At 54.4% G+C, this 27,559-nt stretch overlaps 1 protein-coding gene across 8 annotated transcripts in view; it reads right to left on the reverse strand.

The window, feature by feature from the left end:
* Nucleotides 1–27,559, reverse strand: part of AUTS2 (activator of transcription and developmental regulator AUTS2) — a 1,068,100-nt gene that overhangs the window by 6,897 nt on the left and 1,033,644 nt on the right. For 2 of the 8 annotated variants that reach the window (XM_045075214.1, XM_004761696.3), the window contains 10 exons: nucleotides 19,269–19,740; nucleotides 17,963–18,216; nucleotides 16,977–17,218; nucleotides 15,252–15,296; nucleotides 12,100–12,195; nucleotides 9,604–9,675; nucleotides 8,553–8,582; nucleotides 6,863–6,934; nucleotides 3,603–3,744; nucleotides 651–728 (listed from right to left, as the gene is read on the reverse strand). In XM_045075214.1, the coding sequence (XP_044931149.1) occupies nucleotides 651–728; nucleotides 3,603–3,744; nucleotides 6,863–6,934; nucleotides 8,553–8,582; nucleotides 9,604–9,675; nucleotides 12,100–12,195; nucleotides 15,252–15,296; nucleotides 16,977–17,218; nucleotides 17,963–18,216; nucleotides 19,269–19,740 (1,503 nt within the window). The remainder of the gene's footprint in view (nucleotides 1–650; nucleotides 729–3,602; nucleotides 3,745–6,862; nucleotides 6,935–8,552; nucleotides 8,583–9,603; nucleotides 9,676–12,099; nucleotides 12,196–15,251; nucleotides 15,297–16,976; nucleotides 17,219–17,962; nucleotides 18,217–19,268; nucleotides 19,741–27,559) is intronic. The other 6 variants (XM_045075215.1, XM_045075216.1, XM_045075218.1 and 3 more) reach the window with 6 other exon arrangements.

The following is a 27,559-nucleotide window of genomic DNA, read 5'->3' on the forward strand; positions in this document are numbered from 1 at the left end:
TTTGGGTCTGGGCACAGTGTCCGAGGACACCCTCCTGCCCTGTCCTCCGTCCTCGGGGAAAGTACTCTGTGGGCTCTAGGAGTAAGGCTCCCAGTGACAAGATGGTGCAGGCCCATCAGTGGAGACGCCCCTTTGTCGCGTGCCACTGCCTCTACACCTCACCTGCCTGTACACGTGCAGGAAATACCCAGAAAACAGAGGCCACGCTAGAGCATGCACCCTTGCTAGGAAAAGACAGATGTGCAGTGAAACCCGAGGGGACTAGGAAACAGCACGGAACACTTCCTTGTTACATCATCTTGCCTTTTCTTCCTCCTCCTAGAGGTGGGCAGGCAGAGGAGTTCACCATCTCGCCCCCGTGGGCAGGTACAGGCTACCGGACGCACGGCTCCTTCCCACCACTCTGCCTGTCGCCTCAGACGGCATCGCGAGTGAGCACACAGCCCCTACTTTAAGACTGTGGTGTCAGAGGTTCTGAGATCCCGAGGACGGAGGGCCGGCTATCAGACTTCTCCACACACCCAACATGGCCCTACGTAGTCACCGGGGTGTCCAGGACCACGGCCAACCCGCCAAGAAGCACGGCGGAGCGCGGCAAACCAAGGTTTTGGTGAGACACGTGTCGCTTCCCATCGCCGATGGCAACTTACCCAGGTGAGCGGCAGGATTAAGGAAGTTGCTGTGGTGGGGGGGCGGCCCAAAAGGGGTCCCGGTTGGGTGTGCAGCACCTAGAAAGTCAAACCCGAGAGAATCAGATTTCCCAGAAAGCCACCTCCTGCCTCGCTCCTGGCTGCCGAGGGGCCCCATGAGAAAACAGGGATAAATACGTTGAAACAAGGACGTGGCCAGAGTCCACCCGGGCAGTGCGCGGGGGGGGCGGCCTGTTTTCTGTTAGCTGGAGAAGTCATGCTCTCCTTCCAAGCTGGGCTGGTCGCGTCCAAAGAAGGCATTCCTTTGAGAAGACCTGGGCGCACAGCATTAGAAGCGCGGAGAGACAGCACAAGGCGGGCAGGGTGGGGCGCCGGTTCTATAACCAAGCAAGCTGGGGGTCAAACACCAGGGCATGAAGTGTTGGGTTCTTCCCTGAGGGACCTCCAGAGCCGTTAGTACATTCCCGGGCTCACTTGTCCTCTGAAAGGGGGGCATCTGGCCACGGGATACTTTCTTCACAGACAGCATGTTGGGGGGCAAGTCTTTCACTCTGAGAACCTTGTTCTAGAAACTGTATTTTCTAATTCTTGGCTCAGGAGCTGTGTGTCTGGGTGGCGCAGAGCCCCTTTGAGGACTGTGCCGGTGGGTACGAGACCATCTGGAAGGTCTGGGCCTGCGGGACCCGGGACCTCGAGCTGCATCAGGTGCAAGGTACGAAGTCCTCCAGGCAGCTCCCAGCTTCGGGGCCAGAAAAAGCTACTCTCTTCCTTGCTAACGGACCCTATCTGCCAACGGGGACCTCAGTTCAAGGTCAGTGGTGTTCCTCGGTTTCTCCGTCCTCCAGTGTTTCATAGTCTGCCTTAAACAACAGGTGTTCAGGGAGCTGCATCGTCCTCGTCCTGGAGGAAGGTGGGGAGGGGAGAGGGCGCGCGCCGGGGAAGCAGGACGACGCTCGGACGAGCCGCGGGCGTCCCACTGGGTGTTAACGGGGCGGCAGGCTCGGCTCGGAGACCTGACTGGACGGGCTCTGCTGACATCACCTCTCTCGAGCGATGTCGGCCTGAATTCCCAGCACAAGCCAAGAGTGGCCCGACTGAACACGTGTGTGTGAATTACACACACTGGCTGCAAGTTTCACCAAAATGCCATTTGGGCGCAAAATCCAATATTGCTTAGACTGAAAGAGAGGACCTTTCAGGTGGATATATACGCAGGGCCTCAACGAACGGCCTAAAAACATTCCATGTTGTTTGTGTCTTGCATGTTGGCTAAGTTCTCATAAGCGAGTGTAAGTTCCCCTGGGCAAGCAGATTAAGTGGAGGCATGTGCTGGTCCCTCTCCACACCCTAGGAACTCGATTTATGTTCTGGATTGCTGTCCCCTGCACTGCTGTGGGGCCTTGGGTGTAGAGGAAGCCACAGGGCACCGGAGGAGCTCTCTGCCCGGCCTAGACGCTGGCTTGGCCTCCGTGGGGGCTGTGCCCAAATGATGGTCCGGGTCTGGCTCCGGCCAGAGAGCACAGCCCAGTGCGTCATCAGGTGGGAAGAGTGTTGCAGGCTGCATGCAACTGGCTGCACCGTCTCTGGGTAGTACACGCTAATTAACGCTTCGATGGAGATGGGAGCTTCGCTCAGCCCGGGGCCCCCAGGGGGCCCGGCAGTTCCAGAATTATTGAAGCAAAATAAGCCAATTCATCGCTTGGCTCCAACAGAAGGCAGGGAGAAATCTCTCTATTTTTCTCCAAAAATTGCTCTTCCCAGAGCTCCGTCTCAGGGCCTAGGTGCCATGGTAACAAAGCCTTCAAATATGTCCCCAGACAGAACTGACAGAGAAAAACCTGAGACCTTAGCAAATTCCATCCAGCCTCAAGGGTGCTTCTCTGGCTTTGGCAGCAAGGCCCTTTATTATGATTTCCTGCGATGGGGAATCTCCCTCTTCCTGAATGCAAGAGCCTCAGCTCAACCAAGGAGTCCTGGATAAAAGCCTGGGAAGGCAGCAGGCAGGATGGATGTGAAACTTGTTCCCAAAAGGACCACAAATGGAGCCCAGTGAATATTTATGTCCAGAAGAATAAATTCAACTTAGCACAGTGGGTCAGCCCCAGGCTGAGCTCTGTGGCCACGGGCAAGGACTCTCGAGCAGAGCTCTGTGCCTGGCTCTGCGCGGCCCAAACGCTTGAGGACTGAAGGACAGGGAACCTCTGACACCGAGAGGAGTGAGTGCTCTTGCTTTCGGAGAGTCCTTATGGCCACTGCCCCTCGTGTGTAGGCACCTGGAGGGGAAGGGGTGACTGCCGGCCCTCACCGCCCCCCGCGCTCTGGCATATCCCTGGGGCGTCCGAGAATGTGTCATCTTGGCCATGAACCAACAGACCACGTAGGTGTGTATGCCCCGTCCTGCAAGCTTTCTGCATCGGTACAAACACGCAGGCAACGGCACTATGTTCCACAGCCGAAAACACCAGCCACTGGCGGGCGGACCCCCTTGCAGCGCAGACACAGCAGCGGCCACTGTCGGACTCTGCTTTCCCCACCCTCCGACTCTCGGGACAACAGTGCCACCGAGCCCCACGCGGTGGAAGGTGACCGAGCGCTGTGCGCACCAAGCGTAAGGACAGCCACATCCTTAGACAGTTCCTGGCACTGCTGCTGCCTATCGACATGCCCTTGTAAGCTTTCTGATCTTTCTCGATCAGAACGTGAGTTATTCTGGTTTAACACAGAAGCCAAAAATGAGCCAAAGCCGTTTGAGTCCCCACGGAGAACGATGACCTTTTCTCCTTCCTTAATGAGAGGGTGTCCGGGAAGGGTCCATCTCCCTGATGTGCTGGGGTTGCCCTGAGCGCCGCCACGAACAGCATTTTCATAAGGGAGGGACGCGGCGGTGGCCCAGAGCACAGCCAGGCACCTGCGAGCTCGCATCTCCCCTCTCCCCCCGCGCTCGGAACTCACCAGCGGCAGAGAACAAAGTTGAAGGCCGGGCCAGGTCATGGGGGTGGTGGATGGCTCCAAAGAGACTGGGGCCCGGGGGGCGGCTCAGGAACTCGGGTTTCAATCCGAAGTCCAGCTTATGCGGGTCTGACTGCATCTGTTTCTGAAGCAGCAAGGGGCAGAGGAAAACATGAGGCCGGGAGGAGACGCGGGAAGACAGAGGCGGGCGCAGCAGCAGCGGACGCGGCACTCGCGTCGGGCTCAAGCTTACAGGCGCGGTGGGAAGAGCGACGCACACACCGTCTCACCCGCACGTGCCCAGAACAGCAGGTCAGCCCCTGGGGACCAGCGGGGCCTGGCACTGGACGGGGCCTGGCAGCGGTCTTCGAGGTCGTGCGGCTTGAGGAATGAACCCGGATCCTACTTACTCCAAACGAGTTCATTATCTGCTGTCAAGGCCCCACTCTGGCAAGTTTTTAAATGACAGTGTTTTAGAGCTCATTTTATCAGGAATTCTGCATGTATAATCTGCTGTGTAAATTAATTGTTAATGGCGCTGTGCTGTCCTCTGACAGATCGCAGTACGTTAGTACCTGGACGTGATGAGGAAATATTTGCCTGCCTCTGAGCTAGTTTTCAAATGCTCTCTGTTGTATCTTAAACACAGAACACCCCGAACCAACAGAAACAAAGTAGGGGTGTTCACTGAACGCACGGGCTGGGGCTTTCCCCTGCCGCTGCCGGACCACGACCGAGGAAGAGGTCATCGGCTCCGCCCCGTGAGCCGTCCAGAACTTCTCTTGCTCTGAACCCTTGGCAGCAGCTGCCATGGCTCTGTTTTCGCTCCTTTCTCTCTCTCTCTCCCTCAAGCTCCTCCCAGGCCCCCTCCCTCGAAGGCCGGAGACGAGCTCATCATTTCCTCCCTCCTTGACCCTGTGTCGATCTTGAACATGGGCGCCCCAGGTTAACGCTCAGCCGGCTGCTCTCTGCCTCTCACGCCTCCGCGCACTGGCGACTGGCGGCCTGGCCCCGCCGGTCCCTCCCTCACGGCCCTGCGCCTGCTCCCGACTCCCTCCTCCAGTCTCTCTGCCCGGACTGATGGTCTGCGGGGCCCTCACGTCCGCCCTAAACCCGTCCCTCTCCCACGCTGTGTACCAGGGAGTCAGCAGGGAGTCAGCAGCGAGCCAGCCGAGCCAGCCTGTGTGAGCATCGGAGACACGAGAAGGCCGCAGGCCCGCTCAGCCGCCGGCCCCGCTCAAAACCAAACCATGGCCTGACCGCTCGGGGCTGGAAGCGATGCCCTGCGGAAGCCCACGGCCCGTGCCCACCCGCACGCGGATAGCGCACCCCCCCCGCCGCCCGCCACTGCAGAGGGTGCCCTCGACCCTGGCACAGGGCGTCTGCAGGTGGTCGGCTCCTTCCGGACACGCCTGGGGAGGGGCACTAAAAGGGGGAGGAAAGGAACAGTCCCGAGCAAGGGGACAGTCTCTGCTCAAATCCACAGGGCGCTCGTCCCAGCTCCGCGGGAAAGTCACAGCCGACGCCCAAACCGGAGCTTCTGATTCACTATGAATCTACAGAAATCTTCTGCCTCCTTTACCTCGGTCGCCCCGTTATTTAGGGCTAATAGTGCACGGCACACAGCTCGGGTCCATTAACCACAAGTCAGGTCCGTGAAGCAAAGTGGAGCTTGGGGGTCCCGGGGAGTTTGCTGGGAAGGGGGGAGGAGCAGCCTCCCCGCGGGCACGAGGTCTTGCTAAGGGAACTGAGAAGGAAAGTCCGTCGCCGCAGACGCCTTCACTGAGAAGCTGCTGCGGAAGTGGCAGAGACAAGATCCTTCCCCGCTTGAAGCAGCGGAGCTACAGGGAGGACGTGTCTTGGGACCGCGCCGCCAGCCACAACGTCCGGAACAAACAGCGAGTCGGACTGAGCTCCACCAGCTCGTCGCCCTCCAAGCGCGCCGTCTGCCGCGAAGCCGGGCCGCACGTGTCTGACTCAACCTCGCCCAACAGCGACCCACGGGTGAGCAACGGGAGCGGAGGGGAGCGACAGGTACGTGGCACCAAACGCAAGTATCTTGGGGACCTCGTTTACTGGCTTTTTAACTTTTCACTAGGTTGGTTTTCATGTGTTTTACGAGTGGGAGAGAGTAAGAGAGCACGAGTGGGGGGAGGGGCGGAGGGAGAAGCAGGCTCCCCCCGAGCAGGAAGCCCAACGGGCGATGCGATCCCAGGACCCCGAGAACATGACCTGAGCCGAAGGCAGACACTTGACTGACGTGAGCCCCCCAGGCGCCCCTAACTAGGTTGGATGTTTTTTTTTTTTTTTTAACCATTAGAAAACCGAACATTCTGTGATGACCAGCTCTCCTTTACCTAGCGGCCTCTTTTCTTAGGCTCAAGCGGGCTCCCCCTGATGCTGTCAGCACGGAATGCTTGGAATTACTCGATTGGTTGTTTCTCCCATTTTTCTTGGTGCGGTTACCCAGACGCTAAGGGCCCACACGTAAAATCGGGACTCGTCCGTTACTTTGGTCCCCACGTCAGCCAGCGAGGCCTGGTCTGGTTACCTCAGGAGGCTGTTGACTAGACCCTGTTATGTCACAGATGCCTGGGAAACAGGACTGTATTCATCTGTACGATGAAAATACCGAAGTTTAGGCAAAATATTCTGCAGACAGACAGGGTAATGCGTCAGAGTGGAACTGAGCGAACGCTAACCCCTGTCCCTGGTCACAGAAATGACTACTGGGCGTGCGCACGACAGTGTGGACGAAGACGCTACTTCTAGAAGACACTTCTCTGTGCTGCTCATTGCTGAGGGAAGTGCAGCAGCGTCACGGAGGGTCCGCTTTTCGAAGTCACACGGAGCAAAGAACGCACTGAATCTTGCAGAAATCACCACTTTGCACGTGTTGTTCCTCCCAGAAACTAAGCATTTTCTAAGTAAACACACACTTGGTGGCTAAAATTAGATTATCAAAGCCTTTTCTTTCCCTGCCCCAGGATTTCATCTATGTTTAAGCTCTTTGGATGGATACAAGGACAAAATCATCTAGAAAGACAGAACACCAGGGAGTTACCAGTTTGTTTTGTCATTTTTGTCATTAGGGTTCCCTAATTCATAGTAAGGTTTCCCAATGGTGTTTCCATGAGCCTCGGTCCTCCCTGCCCACAGGTCATTAGAAGCCGTCGGAATGCCTCCTCTGTCGGGGTCACACACACGCAGGGCCCCCGTCGCCCCTGCCCCATCCCCCACCAAGACAGGCCCACGAGACTGACCTTGACCTTCTGTTGGTGGTGGTAGATCTGCCAGGCGATGTGAACATGCATAGCACACCACTTCCCTGGTTTCTGGAACAAGAGAGAGCAAAGCGGTCAGCAGGAAAACCTCGCAGAGGAAACCATCTCCAACTTTGCCAAAGCGTTCCAGCGGCTCTGGGCTGCAGAGGCTCTTTCTCAGGGAACAAGAGGGCTCAGCGCCCCAAGCCTCTCTCAGCCCCGGGGCATGTGGTGCCCCGGCCGGCGGCCGCTGCTCCCCAAACCCTACTCGACGGGGACCTCCCTGGTTACCAGGGACAAGATGGCAGAAACCCGAGCCCCACTCTGTGTCTCTTCTTGCTTTTCCGCGGCCAGCTGGCAGACCTGCGAGAGTGGGAGCCCTACTTAACGATTTGCTACGATGCAAATCGGCTGCTCAGAGGAGCTAATTAGTGAGTGGCTGTGAATCGCTCGGAACAAGGAGGCGACAGAGGACCCTGGGTAACCTCCCCCAGCGCTGCTGCGTCCTCACCCGGGGCAGAACAAAGAAATGCACATTTGTCCTGGGGCCCAGTTCCCACCAGTTCTCCACTAGGAGTCCACGGCCCAGTCGTGGTGGTGGGCGCGGTTCGTCCCCAAACCAGGCGAGAACAAAGAACGCTCGCTCCTGCCTGTGCTCTGGGCCTCCGCAGTTGTCCCGTCTGCCAGAGGGTCGCCCCAGGTCTCTCGTGACCTGCTCACGTCTCGGTTTCCGAGCAGAGCAGTAACCGAGTGTGCTTCATACCACCCGGACGGGGGGACCGCCTCTTGCCCCTCCATTTGGATTTGTCTGCTCCAAACACAGGCTCGGGGACTCTGAGGGGCATGGGAAGAAACTGCCCAGTCCTACACTGGCCAGGGGCGGACCCTTCTGGTGTCTACGTTAAGGAGCTGTTTGTGAAACGCAGACTCAAGTCCAAGTCTGGGTCAGTTCTCCCACAGTGAAACGACGGATCATCCGAAATCGGCTACGTGATGACACAGTCCTCCGACTCTCTTCGGAGAAACTGAATGATCGGATTACGTGCGCCAGAAGCGGGCTGAGGACAGCAGGAAATCTCTCCATCCGTCTTCCAACTGACCATCCAGCCTTCACCCCCGCCCCACCCCCACCCACGTCAGTCCGCGTCTATTCGAGGTCATCCCTTGGCCACCCTCCAGGCCACGCAGGACGCAAACGAGCGAACGCCTGCGGTAGCCCCCTTCGGCGCCAGGAGAGCGGGTCGGGTGGCTGTGAAGGTCGCCACTACCTCCTGCAGAATGAGGCAGCCGCCGGCCGGGGTCGAGGGACGCACATTAAGTACAGAGTGCGGACGCCGAAGAGGCAGGAGGACGTGCTGGAACCCTAACTTCTGCCCGGAGCTTCAGTCGTCCTCCACGTGCCCCTCCTCGTCCTGCCCAACAGGACTCCCAGCAGCAAGGCCAACCCCCGACTCTCGCCCGGGGGAACCTTTCCTCCGCGCGCTCTCCCTCAGTGGCCTGGCTTCCTGCGGCGCTCCAGGCCACGCAGTTTTGGCCATTCTCAATCACGCGACCTGAGGACCCAGCCACTGTCCTCCCGACGCTGGACGCCAGGGTTTCCGGGGCTTGTTTCCTGGTGATGGATTTGTATTTTCAACCCGCAGGGAGTCAAACAGAGGTTGCAAAACAGTTCTAGAAGAAGCTTTCTTACCCTTAACATAGGTCTGAAAGGATCTGTCAACTGTGAAGAGAAAATGACAACTTGGTTACATGCCTGTCACTCAAACAATTGCTCTAATTAACAAATTTGTAGTGCTTCATTAGGAGGGGAAATTAAAATGTTAGAATTTTACTTTTAAATGAAGCCCTTTTAGAGAATAATTAACCCATTTTCACACTATCAAAAGTGCCAAGTGTCCCCTCCCCCGCTTCACAAGCCTGGGTACATCCACACTGACAAGCCCCCGACCAAGTTCAATCAATAGCAATTTGCCCTCTGGCAACACGATTCGCTCCGTTACACGTCCGAGGAGCTCCGTCCGAGGAGCTCCGCCGTCTCCAGCAGCCCTGCCCACGCCCGCCACACGGGCTCCAGGGCAGAAGGGCCTCCAGACCGTGGGCCTGTAGGCTGGGCCCTCACAGGGACCCGGGAGCCAGAGGCCGTCTCCGCCAACAGGCTTCATGTGATGCCGGCCCATTATGAGAGGTCAGGAGATACTTTCTGGAAGTTCACTGACCATCACACAGACGCTTACATCGCGGCGTCATTTTAAACTTTAACTCTGGTCCTCAATTCCTGACTGCCCCCACCCAGGAAAACGACAACACTGTCCCACGCGATCATCCGTCCGAATTTACTCCAGAGGGGGACATAAAGAACAATCCACGGACAGGACGGTCTGTCGCTGTAGGACGTCCGTTCCTCCCCAAGCCGTGGGCCTGTGCACCGCCAACGGACGGAAGGAAGCAGAGCGTGAGGGGTGTTTTGCTTGGACCTGCATGAAAGGCGGAGGGCCAGGAGCACTGTGTGGGGCGGCGACCTCCTGACCGCAGGACAGCAGCCAGAGCGTCCTGGGACTTCCAGGGAGAAAAGCACTTACAGCTTCTTCTGTGTGACAGAAATTTAAGGAGACAAGGACAGACCAGATTGGTGGAGCGAGTTATACAAGGTAAGAGTGTCCACCTCCCGGCCTTGGACCACAGGACATCGGTCTTCTCTGCCACTGGTGTTAACCTGCCACGGAGCCGGACTTTCTACATACCCTCGGGTCCTTCTGGAGCAAAGTGTGTGGGACTGTCCCGGGTCGAGCAGCAACATCGATAGGGTTGGATGTCTGGAAAGGAATCAGACCACAGCTTAGGAGGCACGTCGCACATTTAACGAGAAAGCAAGATCTTGCCGGCGTTCGAGACTACCGAAGTCAAACGTGGACCTTGTTTCACTCCGGAAATACAAGGGTTGACAGGGGCATTTTCCCCAGTGACCACACGCGCTCCTCAGGAGGCCCTGCTCCCCAGGCTCTCAGGGGACGGGGACCAGGGTTTGGCCTGTCTAGGAAGGGCATCAGAAAGCAGAGGGGGACCGTGCCACATGCCACTGCAAGCAAAAGCCAAGGACGGAAAAAAGCAGGGGAAGAAGACACAGGAGCAGGCCCCTGGGGCCCCATCTCCTTCCGAGTCACGGACGGCCCTGGCACGGCGCTCGTGCCCCGTCCCCAACATTCGGAGAGACACGCGAGGGACCCTCGCGGCGCTGTGCTGCGTCAGGTGCTTCTCGTCAGAACAACCGGGCGTGTTGTGCAGACATTAAGCGAACTCTGAATTTTAACGGGCAGACAATAACAGGGAATTACGCTCCGTAATTACTCATTAGCGGTGGTGGAAATGGGACAAGAGGACCTAATTTAGGGACCGCACAGACCTACTATTAAATGATTTCACAGCGATGCGGCCTCATCCGTCCTAGGCCGTCACCACTCTTACATGTCACTCATAACAATAACCTTATCTACGGGCTTTTGTCCTTCCAATTGGCAGCAACAACAAGCGGCCTACTTCCCCCGCCAGCAGCCCTCACTCTCCGGGGGGTGAAAGGGTTGTTTTCACCCGGTATTTTACTTAAGAAATCCCAACTTCTGTTGACTCCCCGCGCCCCAGGAAATTCACGCCTGTGGGAAAAGAGCTCAAGTTTAGGCACAAGGCTAGCCTAGAAGGAGGAGGATTGGGGGGCGTGGGGAGAAGGAAGGAAAGAAAAGCAATCAGCTGCTGTACAACTAACAATTAAGCTGGAGTTGTTAACAGCCTGATTTGCATACTTATGAAGAATTCGGCTAATGAACCGCAATCTACATATTCAATCAGGAAGATGGCCTGGAAAGGCCCATTTCAACACCGAGAGAGACACTTTCCTGCCCAGATGTAGATTTCTGTGTGATTGGATAATAGTGAGTGAGGGAAATAGTCTAATTTATTAAATGACCTGGCAGTCTGGGGAGGCGCTGGAGATTGGGTGAAACCCGGAGGGGACAGACCGGGCTGGGAGTCGTAAGCAGCAGCATCGGACCGAAGGAAAGGGGTTGAAAAATCACCAGGTTCATCCCCTAGACAGGAGGGGGTTGCCTGTGGCCGTCATTAAAGCCGCAGGTAGAGGTAACCTGGCCTATAAGCAGGGAAATGCCATTTCTAAGGGGTAGCTGGTCCCACCCCCAAGGCTTTCAAATCTCTTTTCCTATTTCCAGCTTTGAGGCAAGATGCCTTTGGAAATGCAAAACATGCTTAGCCTGGGTGCCTCTCGCCCCAAACTGGTGTTTTCTCTTAGAAATGAGATTGGGGGAGGTGGGTGTGGACAAAAAAGCAAAGAAAACCCAATCCCACAAAGCAAAATGTCCTTCTTTAAAAATCTGAGAACAGATTCTAACGTACCCTCATTTTCCTTCTGTATAAAAACACAGTAAGGGCTATAACCAAGTCATGTAAAGTGTTTCGAGAATCACTCCTCGGTATTGACCTTTGGAGACAACTCTAGCCCAAGCCGGATAGAAGAACCCCGACTAGGTAGAAAGGATTTAGTCACTGTGAAGGGCAAAAGGTTAACTTCACGTTAGGCTGTAAGTTGTGACCTTGGCAGGTGTGACCATGGCTGACGGGGGACTGAGGCAGGGCCAAGGGGGCACAGGGGTAATGAGAGGGTGGGCGGCGGCCGTGCACCTGCGCGCAGACCCCCATCTGCAGACACACGGGGCTACGGAGCGGAACAGGGGAGGTGAGCAGGGCCACTTCCCTCCCCCAACCGCAGGGATGAAAGTCTAGCTCGCAACGGTTCTCGGCCCTGCTGCTCACACCAGTAAAGGCTCAGCTGCGCAGCTTTGCTGATAACATAGACCCCAAGGACAAGCTGGTGCGCACGAACCCGATGTGTCGTGCATCTCCTGGTCAGAAGCTTAGGTCCACAATACTGGTGGTAAAAAAATACGGACACGTCTTCTGTACATCTTAAAGATCACAGGAGAACCGAGCTCAACGGAGATGACATGGGTAGTATCGACTGAAAATTAAACTCTGGCTGAGGGTGACAACTCAAGGGGCTAGCAGAAAAATGAAAATAAAATAAAATTCTCCCTCTAACCCTGATGGTCACTTCAGACTGGAAAAATGAGTCACTGGCCAATGGCTGTGGACGCCCCCCCTACCCCCTGCCCCCCTTGCCCGAGGCTCTGCTTGTAAAAGTGCTGGTGTGTGTTCCCGGTCCGGTTGCTTACCTTGGGCTGAAATGCTCCTTGTAGTGAACCGAACGGGCCGGTGGGTGGAATCATAGGGGGGATTCCCGACACCGCGGGAGGGTAGGAATGGAAGAGCTGCGGCCAGACACGGAGAGGGAGACAAAGGAGTTAGCGGGCGGCTGACGCCACGTTCCAGCTCCCGTCCCGTCGAACGACAGCCACATGAGCAAGCCAGGTAATGCCCGTCTGACGCCATTAGTGAAGGAGCCGTGATGAAATGATCACATAGATGCACCATGAATGCTTGACTTAAAAAGTCAGAAGTAGTTCAGAATCAATCAGCCAACAAATGATGTCCCAGATGAGGACATCATTAGAAAGGGAGCTTTTCTAATTATTAATTGTTAAATCAGGTAGAAGACCTAAATGGCTTGAGATTTTAATGCGCGTCAATAACAGGAGGGGTTGCTGAGCCAAATGAAGATGCCCGGGAAATTACAAGTTAATTAGAAAAAGGAAAAAAAAAAAAGAAAAATTAAGAAAAAAGGAAGAAAAAGAAGCAAGTCTTTATGAGTTCCAGGATTTTATACCATTAAAACTCAATTAGTACTTTTAGATTTTTAATAGTTTGAGGAAATGAGAAAATATTCACAATCCTTGCTTCATTAGGTTGTTCCAGGAGTGGTGGTTTCCGAGGACAATGTAATTGTCTCGTCTCAAATGATGACAAACGTTTGTGGGGGGTAAGATAAAAGGACCTCACTGGGGGCTGTCCCAGCCGAGTCCTCGACGGGCCTGACCGCCCGCGAAGGGAGGAGAATGATTCTGAATGAAGAACGTGAACTTTCTGGAATGAGCTAGTTCACAGAGGACACGGTGGAGGGAAGAAACGCACGGCCACCCTGAGGACAGGGCAGACACCGCTCTTCTTCCCCCAACGCTGGGATAGCTCGGAGATCCCACTGCTCTGGTTCCATTCACTCTGACCCAACCTCCGATCGGACACTAGGTCACGTCCGGCCTTTACGGTTCCGTAGTGCCTCACACACAGGGTAAGAACTCGAGCTTCTCTGCGTAACGACGCTACGTCAGCTGTTTTCTGGGTAAGGACTGAAATGCCCATTTCACAGTCTAGTTTCCCACTGGTCTGTATTTCATTCTGCTCCCTTCAATGATGCAGCAAAGTTTTTCAGACTAATTGATATTGAACTAAATCCACTTAAACAGTGATTGCAAGCCAAGAGCCCTCATTTAAAACTACTTTTAAGTCTAAAATTGTGTTTTGGATACTTGAGTGCACTGCATCTTAATTCCCCTTATAACGTCCTAATCCCCAAAGAGGAGAGCCTAAGTACTTCATATATTATCCACCATAACTAATAAAACGAGGGAACTCTCCCGCAGCACACTGTACGAGGCAGAGTAATTAAAGACACGCCGCGCTAGGACGCACTCGGGCTTCTAGTACTCTGCCTCCAGGTGGGTCATACTTCCTTTAAGTTTTCAACAAAAAATTAGTATTTTCACCATTTTCCTTTTGCTAGAGTCCATTACTGACCCTCTCGGAATGCAGCGGACTATCCCCCACCCACGTGATGAAAAACGATCAGTAGCTAAGGAATAAAACGTGAATGTGGCAAAAATTCAGGTCCCGCAGCTCATTCTGCATCTTACATCCAGGACCCTCTGCGGGGCCGCAGAGTTTGTCTGACGGAGTGCGTCTGAGCCCCCTGCGGAGCACGCGACTTTCTCTCGGAGGGACTTTGGACTTTGGTAGCTGGTCCTGAGTTAAATCAGCGGGTGCCGCCAAGGGGCAGGAAGCGGATAATCGTCACAGATGGCACCCTTCCCGGGACAGCCCTAAAGAGGAGACCCATGGGGTCCTCTTGGATTCAGCAGTCCGTTAAAAAATGCTTTTGGGGGGCGCCTGGGTGGCTCCGTCAGTTAAATGTCCGACTCTTGGTTTCAGCTCAGGTCACGATCTCGGGGTCCCGGGATCCAGCCCTGCATCGGGCTCCACGCTCAGCAGGGAGTCGGCCTGTCTCCCCCTGCTCCTCCCCCTGCTCTGTCTCTCTCAAATAAATAAAATATTTTAAAACCAAATGAATAAAATAAACAAAAAATGCTTTTGTGTTGCAGTGCTCAGCAGTGTGAGAACACGTGGGCCCAGTGCCCAGATAGACTTCCTCTTCATGAGGAAGCGTCCTCACAGTACGTCCGCGTGTCTCTGGGGGAGCCCACGCTTCGCTGATCTCTAGAGTTTTGTGGTCCTGACTTCTCAGCTACCCCCCGGACTAGGACAGGGTCTCACGGTCTGGTTCAGAGCACAGATGAATTCACAGGCTCTGCTGACCTGAGTTGAGTATGGTGGGCCGACATGGCTACAGGCAATGACTCATCGTTCATTCTTTCTGGTGTCATTTAAAGAAATAAAAATAAACCACTGTGCGAAGAGACTTGCAAAGGTTCAGGTAAACATGATGCAGTATCGCTCCGTAATCAAAATATCATGCTAAGGTGCTCAAGGTGTCTGTATTCTAAGAAAGTCCTCTCTTGTCCCTATTGAGTACACGACGTAGGCTGGTACCAATTTGAACTCGAGAACTGAACTCTTCAGGACGGGACAAGAGGAGTACATTTTTACATAAAGAAGGAGTTTAAAGTGGGGGGGAAATCACAGATTTCCACTATAAGCCCTTTGATTTAAATGACATCTTTGTTTTTACTTGTAACAAGCTCAGGAGGACAGGACCAGCCACGTGGGACGACACGAGAACCTGCTTTGTTAAGCCTCGGAGGAGTCAGAAAGATGAGTGAGACACTGTATTTGGAAGAAATCATTCGAGTCCAATTCTGGGAATATGGCGTTAACGACACGGGGGTCGATGACCGCACAACTGGATCTCAGAGTCTCCTGCAGCCAGGGTGACTGTGCTGCAGAACCCCCGCTCCGAGGCCGGACACCGGCGCCCAGGGACGTCCCGCCGGGCCTCCCGGGTTGGACATGCTAATGATCTTTTGATTCGGAAGACGATACTGCATCGTGACCAGAAGCGAACGCCACAGAAGCAAGCATCTGAGGTGACGGGGAGCAATGGGAACTCTGGGAGAACGATTAAAGACTGGTCTGCGGCAAGAGCACGAGATGGAAACGCAGTCACGCCGGATGGTAGCATGGTGGGGAGACTCACACTGTGCCGGTAGAATGGGTCAACTTTTGTAGGGTATTTGTCAAACTGTAAAGGGATCAAAGCAGAAGCTAGTTACTCAGAACGCCTCCGTTTCTGTCCAGTGCTTCGGCGGAGGCGGCCGCGGGCCAGCTCCTCTGTCACCGGGCTGTCACCCAACTCCCCAGCCTCGCCGTACTAGCACGGGACCCTTCCCAACTCTGAGCTGCTCCGACGAGAAACGGAAAAGCAGAGCGAGAACCCACGCCGTGCATTTAGGCCCTGGTCGTGCACGAGTGTCTTTCCCTCTAGTCTGTATTTAGAGACTGGCACAAAGCCAACGTCTACACTGGAGAGAAGAGGGATTATTCAGGTCAATCAGAGAGGAGTGAGCGTTTGGTGTCACTCGTGGAGATTCCCTGTTCTCCTCTTCCTCGGGCAGAGGAGCCGGACATCGGGCCGCCTGCCAAGATGTACCACACCCAAACGGAAAGGCGTCTGGGCGAGGTCTTAAAACTTCTCTCTCTTTCTCGTTTTTGTTTTTGTTTTTACAACTTCTCTTTTGAGCAGAAAAGACTATATGCCTCTGTTTCCTCTAAATAACATCAGGTCCTGGTGCTGTCCGCAAGCCCGTCTCATATTTATTAGTGTTACTGCTCACACCTGCTGCCAGAAACTCTTTTCCGAAATGACAGGCCCTTACAAACAGTAATCGTTGAGACGTCTAACTCTTCCAGAAAAAACACGCGGGATTTGTTATAGGAAAAAAATTTTGGTTCCAAGGTGTCATTTCTAATATTCTCCTCTGGAAATTCAGAAAGTAAACTTTAAAATCTAGATTAATTTTAAAAACTTAAGTTGAACAAAATAGGGAGGGGAGGTTGGAGAGGATGCGATGTTGGGTGCAGGCGCACCTCCTGCAACCACAGGGTGCAAGTCTGCTCTCCCCAGGCCCGCTCGACCTCGGGTATTTCCTTAGATGCTAACGAGGAAGTAAAACAGCCTAACGCTCACGGTGGCAGACGGGGCTCTACCTCAGGATACTTAGCACCTAATATGGCACAATTCACTCTAGTTCATCAGTTTTTAAAAAAAGTCCTAACTGGTTCCCCTCGCATGTGCCGGACCCAGTCAAGACCTAGACCGTGTCCTTGTCAGCAGCGCCTTCCGGCACGAGGCCGAGTTCTGCCCTCGGGGCGTGTGGCTCCCCGAACACTCGCTGACCGGGCAGGACTCCAGCCCGGGGCACCGTCTTATGAAACACAAGTCACGGCATCTCCCCTCAACAACGGGCTTCGGGGAGCCACCTGAAAGCGCAGGGGCGCACGGACACGGCCCAGCTCTTTGGACGGCCTGCCTGATTCCCGGATCCTGTGAGCATTCATCTGCTACGGCGGGGGTGGAGCGAGGACCGGCGCCTTTCTGTACGTCTCCCAGGGCGCTGCGGGAAGTTAACTTCCAACCCTGCTTGGGACGAAGCACCGAGAACATGCCCGCCCTCACCCCCCACCCCAGCAGCCACCCGTGTGCACGCCTAGCGCTAGACAGAACCTTCTAGAAAGAAGCGCCTACCTGAGGCCCCGGGTTAGCGCTGCCCGGAGCAGGGCACGTCCCCTCCTCCCCAGCACAGACCGACCAGGCCGGGGGAGCCCCCGAGTGGCTACCGCCCCCCATCCAGCTCCTGCGCCCCGACAGCCCCGTCCGCCCAGCGTGCTGCGCCAGAGAAGCCCGCGCTCTACTTATCCTCACATTTCTGCCTGGGGTACGCACCATGGGAGGTGCTGGCGTCGGCATGATGGCGGTCGGCGGGATGGCGTGGGGGAACGGCGTGAAGGTGTGCTGGTGCGTGTGCTGGTGCGTGTGCTGGTGCTGGTGCTGGTGCTGGTGGAACTCGGTCCGCAGGTAGGGCGGAGGGCCCAGGGAAGCCCCGCGGTCAGCACTCTGAGACGCCAGGAAACGCGTGTTCAGTTCCTGCCGCAAGATGTCTTGCTCTGCAAGGGAAGGGCAGGGAGAGGATGGCGCTTTCCGCCGTGCCGGTTGTGTCCTTCGGATCGGGACGTCCCGGGCCCGGACCAGAGCGGGGACAGGGCCGAGGGCGCCCCCGGACGGAAGGAGAACAGCGGCCGGAGGACCCTGACACCAGCCACGGCAGCTCGGGGAGCCGGGACATAGGCAGTCACCCGTCGGGGTGACTCCACCACAGGGGGACAGTAATACCATCCACGCTGTGGGCTCTTTGGGGGGTTCGAGGAATTCATACATTTAAGTGCTTAAGAACAGGGACCGCACCCCGATCTCTGGTACCAGGACCAGACGCTTGTGCCTCCTTCAAGGGGAAATCCTGCAGTGGGTGACCACGGCTATGACAGACCCAGACTCGGGATCCTGGCCTGACCGATACTGGGGAGGAGAAGGGGTGTCCACAGCCAAAGCCCGATTTTGGGACCACTTAACGGAAAGCACCACCTTCCCTCGGGAGAAGGGAGAAGGCCTTCCTCGTTGACAACCCGCCCCTTCACCAGGACGGAATCCTCAAGGGCCCGGCAACGTGTCTGTCCCTCTCACGGGAGCCGGGTGACCGGGCACTGCAACCCGTGCTTTCCCAGAGTGGGCAAACCCGTTCGGAAGATTTCCAACAGCTGCCCCCCATGCTCCCCCGGCAGGGTCCGGGGTGCCGCGGTGCAGGTACACGTTTCGGCCGAACCTCAGCCCACGAGGAGGCTCGACCCTCCTACCTGAGTAAGTGCTTCCGGCCGGGTGTCCCGGGACCTGCAGACTCCCTGAAGTCAGCGGCGGTGGGGGAGGCAAAGCCGTGGGAGGGGCAAACATATTGGGGTGATGGGAGTGTGCGGGGGGCTGGAGGGTGGGCGTGAAGCTGTGCAGGGGGCTGTGGTTGGGCAGGGAGAGGGGGAACGGGGAGGCCGAGGGGTGGTGAGAGAGGTGAGGAGGGGCGGGCTGAGTCTTCGCCGGGGTGCTGCTTCTGCTACTGCTGTGGGAGCCACCGCCGGGGGAGAAAGAAGAAAGGGAAAGAGAGGTAAGCAGTTTATTTTCTTAAAAAGTCCTCTCTCTCTGCCCAAAGCCATTCAGCACGTTCTGCTCCTTCCTCTTTAGAGACCCTCCCCTGGGAAGCACAAGAAACTTGTGCCACAGTCGTAACCCCGACTGCAGGTCCGGAGCTGAGGCCCAGAGCTACCAGCACCCGGGGTCCAGGCGGCGGCTTGGGCCCCAAACCCAGGTCCGCTCCGCTCTGCAGCCAAGTTCTCGTCTCTGCCCCCAGGAGCCCGGTAGCCTCCCCTAGACACACGTCCTACAGTTTCGGGAGAGGAACAAGATCGAGGACCTGCGCTCAGCCCGTCTGAGACCCTTTGGCGGAGCAGCACAGGCGGGAGGGCACCCGGGAACCCCGGGCCTCTGCTCTGCTCGGGGGCCACGCGCATGAACCCGGGGGCAGAACCCTGGCTAAGGCAGTTTCCTACGCCTGCGCTGGACAGGACGACCCCCGCAGTCACCAGGCTGTCAGGAGACAGACAAAGGCACAGAGTCCCAGGAGGTCAGAATTCCAAGCCCCGGCGCAGGCAAGGATGGGGCACACTTGGCGCCGCTCCCTGGGGTTCGTGTCTCCCTTGCTGGGCGGCCCTGCTCTGTGCCGCTCCGCAGACCCATGCGGTTCCGCAGGGCTGAGGCGGGGAGAGCCTGCGTCTCCGCCCAGGAGCGCTTCTTCCTCCCCACGCAGCTTGCTTCTCGGTCTCTCTGAGGCCAAGGCTGAAGTCCGCGGTGATGCCAACGCTCACCCCGCGTCCTCCCCGGTCCCCATCTTCTGACTCGAGTCGCAGGGGGACGGAGCATCTTCGAGCCGTCCTCCCTCGGAGGCACATGGCCTCCTTTCTAAGAACCCCCAACCCTGGTGCCCCCCAGGTTTCCGCGCTGGTTCTCCCGCGGCGCCCCTTCCCTGGGCCTCCCCGCTCGGCCTCCCTCCGCACAGGGCGACTGTGCCTGCCACGCTCCCAGAAGCCAGGCCACCGCGAGAACAGACGGGCTCACCTGAGGCTGTTGAGGCTCAAGCTGCTGCTGTTGTAGGCCGACAAGGGCTGGGCGAGGCTCTGGCACGGGGGCTGCGCCTGCACGGCCGGGAGGCTCTGGTGCAGCAGCTGGGCCGGGGACTGCGGCCGCGGCGGCCTCTGCACTGCAGGCTGAGGGGCGGGCTGAGGCTGGGCCTCTGGGGGCGCCTGGGGCGGCTGTGTGCTTGGACGTGGGGGCTGCGGGGGCGCCTCCGTGCGCTGCACCAGGTCGGGGTCTGGAGAAGGAGCTCGAGGCTGGGGCTCCGCCTGGGCCTGGGGCAGCGGCTGAGGGACCTGAGGGCAGGGGTCTTTCAGCACCACGGGCTCAAAGATCGGCTCTTTGCAGCAGTCCTGGCTCTTCTCTTGGCTTCTCTCTAGACCCGATATCTTGGGGACAACCGGCCCCGCGTCCTGGCTGTCATGGTCTGGGAGGGCGCCAACCCCTACGTCCGGATCTGCATGGGGACGAGCAGAGACAGAATCACAGGCAGTGACCGTGAGTGTGACATAAACACGCAGCAGAAAGCCGAGTCCAAGCCCAGGCCCTACAGTCCCACCGACATGGCCCACGGCCTGGTGCCAGGTCCCGGCTTCCTGTCCTGCGTGCAGACGTGCGGGACAGGAGCACACGGCGACCAGGGCCCGTGGGAGATAAGACATCCCGGAGTCTCAAAATGCACGTTGACTTTAATCCTGACAAAGCCTTTTATGCAGCAAAATTAAGAAACAAGAGCCGACGAGTTGATTTTTTCCCCTTTTAAAATCCATACAGCTCTTGAATATACAAAAGAGCGGTGTTTCCAAACAGCGAGCGAAGCAAATGTTATTTAACCACACACAGATGTTTCTTCTTGCCGTGCCTCCTCCCCTTTCCATTCTGACTGATGAGACACACTTGACATTTACAGAAACAGTTTTGTGTTTGGCAAGTGCTAAACTCTGGTCAAACGTCGGGCCTCCGCGCGCTCCCCGACGGATCCCAGCAACGTCGGAGCTCCTGGTGCAAACACGAATTCCAGCCAAACGACAGCCCCTGACGCATGCCAGGCATTGTGAAGGGTCCCCCCACCCCTCTGGACCGCTGGCTGCGATGCTGAACGCTGAGGCTAAGCCTGGAGGTGTCATTTAAGTGAAATTCCACAACCGAGGAAGAAATGTGGCAAGTACACACTCCTGCTAGGAATTTAAAAGACAGGCTTCTCGGGGCACCTGGGTCGCACTGTCAGTGAAGCTTGGAACTGGCTCGGATCTCAGGGTTGTGGGTTGGAGCCCCGTGTCGGGCTCGGCTCAGCACGGAGGCTCCTTGCAAATCTCTCTCCCTCACCCTCGGTCCCTCCCCATCCTGCGCGTGTGTGCGCAGTCTCTAAGAGAAATAAGTAATATCTTAAAAAATAGTAAAATGCTATGTGATAGTAAGAAGTACTATACTAATAGTAAGTGCTAACAGTACGAAACGCGACGCCTTTCTCCGAAGCTCCTGGCCACATCAGAGCGGTTTCTGATTAGCCCCTAAGTCCGAGTCCACCAGATCGTCTGAGAGAAGAATGAAAGACAGAAATGGCATCAAATGGGAAGAAACCCACCTACTGACCGGTCGGTGCTTCTGCAAACAGCCGCGGGCCGGGGGTGACCTTTCTCACGTGTCGGTGCTACAAAAAGCCATCCTTTCGCCAACATACAGCTCAGAGATAGGAAGAGAACAGACCACAACACCGCACAGCATTCTCGGACGTGAGGATGGGGCCGGGCGTCCGTTAGGAAACTCCTTCGGGCACGGTCCTTCCCTCCCAGACTCCCTGTCCCCAGTGTGAGCAGCGCGCCCTTCTCCCCGGGCCCGCCCATGTCCGCGGACGCCCTCTGGGGCGCACGCGCTTCCCCTTTGCTTCCCTGGAACCTGCGTCCGAGCAACCCATTATTTTCACTGTTGTTCTGGTAAAAGAGATCAGACGCGTGACGTGCCCCAGAGCAGAAACACACGGGTTTACAAACAAAGCACATTTTTGGCTAAAGTGACCTTGGCTGAGAGCAGCCGGGCACAAATGCACCGCCAGCATGCGAAGACGGTCCCTTCTCACGTGTCTGCTCCAAGGAGAAAACCTCCCAGAAGGCCCTGGTGGAAAGGAAGGCTCGACCCCCGGCATCCCGCTGGCGCGTGTCCCCATCCCGGGCCGCCCGTCAGAGCCTTTCCGGGAAGACTGCTGCTTGTGGTAAGCGGGGAGCTCGTGAATCCCAAAACCCTGGTTTCTAACTCGAGGGCTGAGAACAGCAAGATTCCTGATGTGGACGGACCCCATGCAGCCAAAGTCCTAAATCACGGAAGATCACGAAGACGACCCTTTATCCGCAGGGGGTCTGGCGAGGGCCCCCCACCACGGTTTTTGCCATCACTCCCACCAGTCACTGTGGCAAGCACGTACACGAGCTCTGAGACAGGGTTCCCACAACGCTAGAGGGCCAGTTAGGTCTGGGGCAGAAGCGCTAGCACCCACACATGCCAGCAGCACAAAACGCACGAGGTTCCCTGCGCGTGCGCAGGACGCGCGCTCGGACACTCGGACGGCGGAGGATGAGTGCGTGTGCCGCAGTGGCAGGACCCGTCGCTGCCCTTCGGAAGCGCTTTGTTCTCTCCAGACTGGAGTAATGAAGAATAAATACGTAAATATTTCCCCCCTTGCTACATTCAGATGCATGGTCTTCCTCCGGGAACCAACGTCCACCCAAAGTCTCTCTCAGACATAAAAGAAAGTTTCCTCTGCCAAGGGACACCACCCAGAGGCCATCAACTTAAGATTTTCTCATGCTGGGAAGGAAGCACATTAGGCACACACAGGTAAGTGCTTCGCTTATGTAGCTCGACTAAATTTATCTCCTTCTTCTTTAGTTAATGGGCTTCTAGAATGTGCACGAGTCAGCCAGGTGAGTTTGCTGGGGGCACGGTGCAGGCCTGGGCTCGCTTCCCCAGGCTCTGTAGAGGCAAACAGGGCTGGCTCTCGGGTCTCCTCGGTTGTTCCTGGGTCACCTGGTTCAGCACCAACCTAGACACAGCCAGGACGAGGGGAGCAGCGCCCGGACTGGGGATCGCCATCCTGGACAACCCGTGTGCAACCCCTCCAGCGAGCCCTGTCAATGTCTACGGGGTCGTCTGGGATGAGTGACTCAGAGGACCCAGAAGTAGGACTTTGGCACAAGACCTAAATCTGGGAAACCATCCCGGCACTTCTCAAATTTAAAATGTGTAACAAAGGGGTGCCTGGGTGGCTCCGATGGTTAAGCCTCTGCTTTTGGCTCAGGTCATGATTCCAGAGTTCTGGGATCGAATCCTGCATCGGGCTCCCTGCTCAGCCGGGAGCCTGCTTCTCCCTCTCCCTGTGCTGCCACTGCTTGTGCTCTCTAATAAGTAAATAAAATCTTAAAAAAAAAAAAATGTGTACAAAGGACCTGGATGGACACCTGATTAAAATGCCCAGCAGGACTCGGGAATTGGGGCGGGGCAGGGCGGGGGGGGGGACGCTTCAGAGTCTCCCTTTCTGACTGTTCCCAGGGGATACTACTGAGGCTTGGACTTTTCAGTGAGTAGCAGGGAACTTCTCCAATCGTCTGTGACCAGAGGGGGAAGAGCCCAGAGAAGTTAAGCCACTTGCTTGCTGGCGGTTCCCTGGCTACTTACTACATCAGGTGACTCGTGTTCTAGTCCTACTCTTGCCACCAATCGCCGTTTTTTCTCTGTTTTACACTTTGGTGCCCGCTCCAACGCAAACATCCTAAAGCAAAGCAGGAATCCATTAAAGTATCCGGCGCAATGAGATGGTGCTAAGTGTCGGTTAGGGAAGCTGGGAAGAGCGCGCCTCAGCCGCCCCTGCCGGCGATCACCGACCCACCAGCCCCTCGTTGCTGTGACAACCACGTGCGAGGCCAAGGCCGCGGCAGCAACGTCGGGGCTGAGACAGCTTTACGACTCCCCGTTTACACGAGTCTCTCGAGGCACAGCTTAGGCGTCAGGCGTTTTTGTGGCTAATCGGTAATGCATTTCCTCTTCCTTTCAATTATTCAATAAATGTATCTTCCCAGTTAAGCTTTTCCATCTCGACAGTCAATTTGTCTTACTGTGCTTCTCCAAAATTGGCAAGAACACACTTTAAAAAAAAACCATTTTGTATTGCTCTGTGTGCTCCGAGTTTGCCAAAGGAGGAAATCTGCTGAGGTTGGAAGACGTAAGAATGTGCACACTGACGAGTCTTATTTACAAGTTTTACTCATTACATTTCAGGGTTTTAAAAGCTCTCTTCTGTGATTATAAAAATAACACATCATGCTTCTAATAAAATACATGCAAACTGAAATTACCCTGCGTAGTGTGCGTGGTAAGGGGTGAGTTTGCTACATGTAAATTCTATCTCAATAACCTTGACTCAAACAATACACTGTTTAAAAAGGTAAGGGCAGATTATGGAAAATTTGTTTACCGCTGATCCAAATGTGATACAAGTTCCCTGGGGGGGATGGGGCTGCTCTACTTGACTAGAAACACCTACAACTTCTGAGGAGGGCAGTTTGGCCACATTCAGCCAAGAAACTGAGGCAGCTCAGGAAGGATTTAGTCTCTAGACACAATAAAACAGCATCGTGCTTTGAACTGCAAGTTTGGAAAGAACTAAAATGTGATCATTTGGGAACTGGTTGCATGGAAATCTGATACATGCCGGGGCGCCTGGGTGGCTCCGTCCTTAAGTGTCTGCCTTAGGCTCAGGTCATGATCCCGGGGTCCTGGGATCGAGCTCTGCATTGGGTCCCTTGCTCAGCGGGAAGCCTGCTTCTCCCTCTCCCACTCCCCCTGCTTGTGTTGCCTCGCTTGCTGTCTCTCTCTCTCTCTCTCTGTCAAACAATAAATAAAATCTAAAAAAAAAAAAAAACCAAACCTGATACATGCAGACAATGGAAGATGTTACAGCCTGAAAAGGAATGAGGAGCTCTGCATACAAGCTATGCATACTGCTAGCCTCTGTGAAGAACGGACGAGAAGTACTATCCATCCGTTTTCACTTTATGCATAAAGTAGCTCTAGACGAGTGTCTAGGACACCTGAGCAGTGGTCCTGCTTGGGGGCTCAGGCAGGAGAAAGAGACAGGGAGCTGGAGGAGGGGAGATATTGGACTGTACACATACAGACATAGTTAAATTTTTCAACCATGCGATCATGTTACCTATTAAAATTCTTTTTTTTTTTAAAGATTTTTATTTCTTTATCTGACATAGACAGAGATCACAAGTCGGCAGAGAGGCAGGCAGAGAGAGGAGGAAGCAGGCTCCCCGCTGAGCAGAGAGCCCGACGTGGGGCTCGATCCCAGGACCCTGAGATCATGACCTGAGCCGAAGGCAGAGGCCTAACCTACTGAGCCACCCAGGCACCCCACCTATTAAAATTCTTAAAAGAAAACTGGACCTACACTTAAGGACAGTTTGAGCAAGAAAAAGAAAAAAACACAGCAAGCAAAACTGAGAATTTGAGTAGTGGTAGGGGCATAGACATGGAGACTGTACGTTACTATCAAGTAAGACATTAGGATGCACACGTTTATAATAATAAATTTGAAAAGAAAGCGGGTTTATGAAAAGATACCAATCACTAAAACTGACTCGAAAACACTAAACCTGAGCACAGACGTAAACTGGAAGGAACTGAAAGATAGACACCTTCCCCTCAACCCAGAAATATGTCCCAGTCTATTCAGTGTTAGAGACCATGTGGACGGAACCTGCCAGAAACAACCCATCTCGTCACTTACATTACAAAACCAACCGCAACACGACAAAAGAGGCAAAACGACTATTTACAAAAAATGTAATTACCTACCTAGAAAACCCAATATGCTGCAAAATATATGTGAATAAGAGAACTCAGCAAAATACCCAAGTTAAAAACAAACAAACAAACCACAAACATCAGTAGCGTTTCTACACAGCAGCAACAGTGAATAGAAAGTTCAATTTAAAAAAAGGATCCCTTTTATAGTAACAAAAGTCACACAATACTTGGAAACAAATCTAACAGCAAAATGACCGGGCCCATAAGGTCTCAGAAACGTACCTTCCACTATGCTCTGAGAAGTCTATGTTCAAGGGTATTTAACGATGAGAGAGATGGAAGTCAAAGCCACTTGAGAAGTGGTTCTCTTTAGAAGCTACCGCCCCTAGGGGTAGATTTCACACTGTCGGGGCGTGTGTTCAGTTGTCCCAGTGGCTGGAGGGCCCTTAGATGTACTTGAATATGAAGGACAGTGTCACACAACATCTCAGTTAATGTCCTAAGATCCCACTGGACATTTGTGCACCTGGAAGCCCAACATCTAGAACCCGACTCTGTTTTCACATCCAAACACAAGGTAATTTTCTGTATCGTTTTAAGACTCGCTGGATTTTCCAGGAACACAACTGTCGTATGCTGCCATGTCTGCTACGTCTTGGTGTTATGAACCACCAAGGGCTGGTTGCTCCCCATTTAGGACAATCATGACACCAACGGGATCCCTGCTCCAGGCGTTTTAATTACCGCGTCGCACGTACCGGTATGAATCCGCTTTCGTACCTACCATATTTATGTATCATTCCACGGAGAGATTCACGCATCTGACCAGGCCGTTGTCTTCTGATGCAAATAAATACTTATGTACTTAAAAAACACATTATGTCATTACAAATTACTTGCTGCTTGTTTCTCCTTTACTTTTCATTAGGGCTTTATAGGCATTTTAAAATTCCATGTAGAGATAGGCATCTAACCATATATAGTAAAGAACAAAGTGTGTTATAAAACATTTTTTATATTACACAAAAAGGGCATTGGGCGCGCTCGGGTTGATTTGAGATGAGCTGTGTTGTGTCCCTACGATGAACTACGATGTTTCTGGAAACCCAGAATCCTATGGCAAAGATTCAGTAAGTACTCCAAGGGGCTGTGGTGGAAATTAAGTTCTTTCTACCAGGTAGAGCACAAAATAAATTATCAGTGTTCCCAAAACTACTGCAGAAAATAAGTTCATGACAAAATTACTACCAAGTAACTTAAAGTACACTTTGACCAGTTAGCGTTCAAGACTGAAAATGATCCCCGTAAACGTGCGGATGCACACACAGAGAGAAGAGGAGGAAGACGGACATCAGAATGTTCACCCAATCCCACCATCCAGAGATAAGCACAGACTTGCGTTTTTCCATTTGAGCTTTTTACCTTTCCAAGTTTTCTCTAGGAACTATGTACTATTATTACCGTAAACGAAAAACGATTTTGCGGCTGAGCCCTGGAAAGGGCAGGCGTGAGGTGGGCAGGCAGGTGCTCACACAGGTACATTTTTTTGATCAATACAAGACTCTGAATTTCCCTTCCCCTTCCTTATAACCTGCTTAGGAACATTTTCTTCTGACTTATTTTCAGAATGCAGTATCTAATACGTGTGTAAAATACGTGTCAAAGTTTGTCACTGGTGAGGCTTCTGGTCAACAGTCGGTGGGCTATTAGTCTGGGGGAGTCTTAAGTTAGGCGGGGATTCCTGGCTGCACGAGAGGGGGTGTCAGGGTTCCTAACCTCCAGGTACAAAGGCCAACTGTGTATTTTAAAAGAAATTCCTTCATGGACGGAATAACCTCCAACACGACAGAAGTCAACTCAGGAAGGGACTGGTCTCGTTGAATTGCGATACCTACTAGACAATTTTTTAGAAAGTTCTTTACCCAGGGGACAGATCAATATTTGCCCTTCAGAAATGAGGCTAGGATAGGGCCTTCTGTCTACTCTACAACATGTCCAACTGGCTCTGCCTGGGTGTCTGACAAAGAGGAGCTGGCGAACGCGGACGTCGAAGGAGGAGACAGAACTGGAAGAAGCCTCGCACGGCGCATTTCTGTGCTTCCGCGTCTTTACACGAGGTTGGAAAGCCTGATGGCGTCTTACTCACGACAAGGTCATTACGGCAGCAAACACAATCAAGGCTTCAAGACACCAAGAAGGCCATGTGGGGTCCGGCCAGCAGGTAGCGAACGCATCTTTCTGAAATGCCTGACCCAGAGCATCCAGTAAAGGGTATGCTCTGTCTTTACCTTATTCTGTCTTCTAGTTCACATCTCTACTTCTCCGTCCAAACGAGAGAGCCACAAAGACCTCACCACACAGGAGGAATGAAGACTAAGAAGCCAAATAAGGGGTGGATGGTGGTGGCGCAAGAAACCCAGGCTTTAAATTAAGGCAAAGTGGGACTATTAATCAATGACGAGATGCTCTAT

The sequence above is a fragment of the Mustela putorius genome, unplaced genomic scaffold (assembly GCF_011764305.1).
Source record: "Mustela putorius furo isolate JIRA1106 unplaced genomic scaffold, ASM1176430v1.1 tig00000139_pilon_pilon_pilon, whole genome shotgun sequence".
In the NCBI taxonomy this organism is placed as follows: domain Eukaryota; kingdom Metazoa; phylum Chordata; class Mammalia; order Carnivora; family Mustelidae; genus Mustela; species Mustela putorius.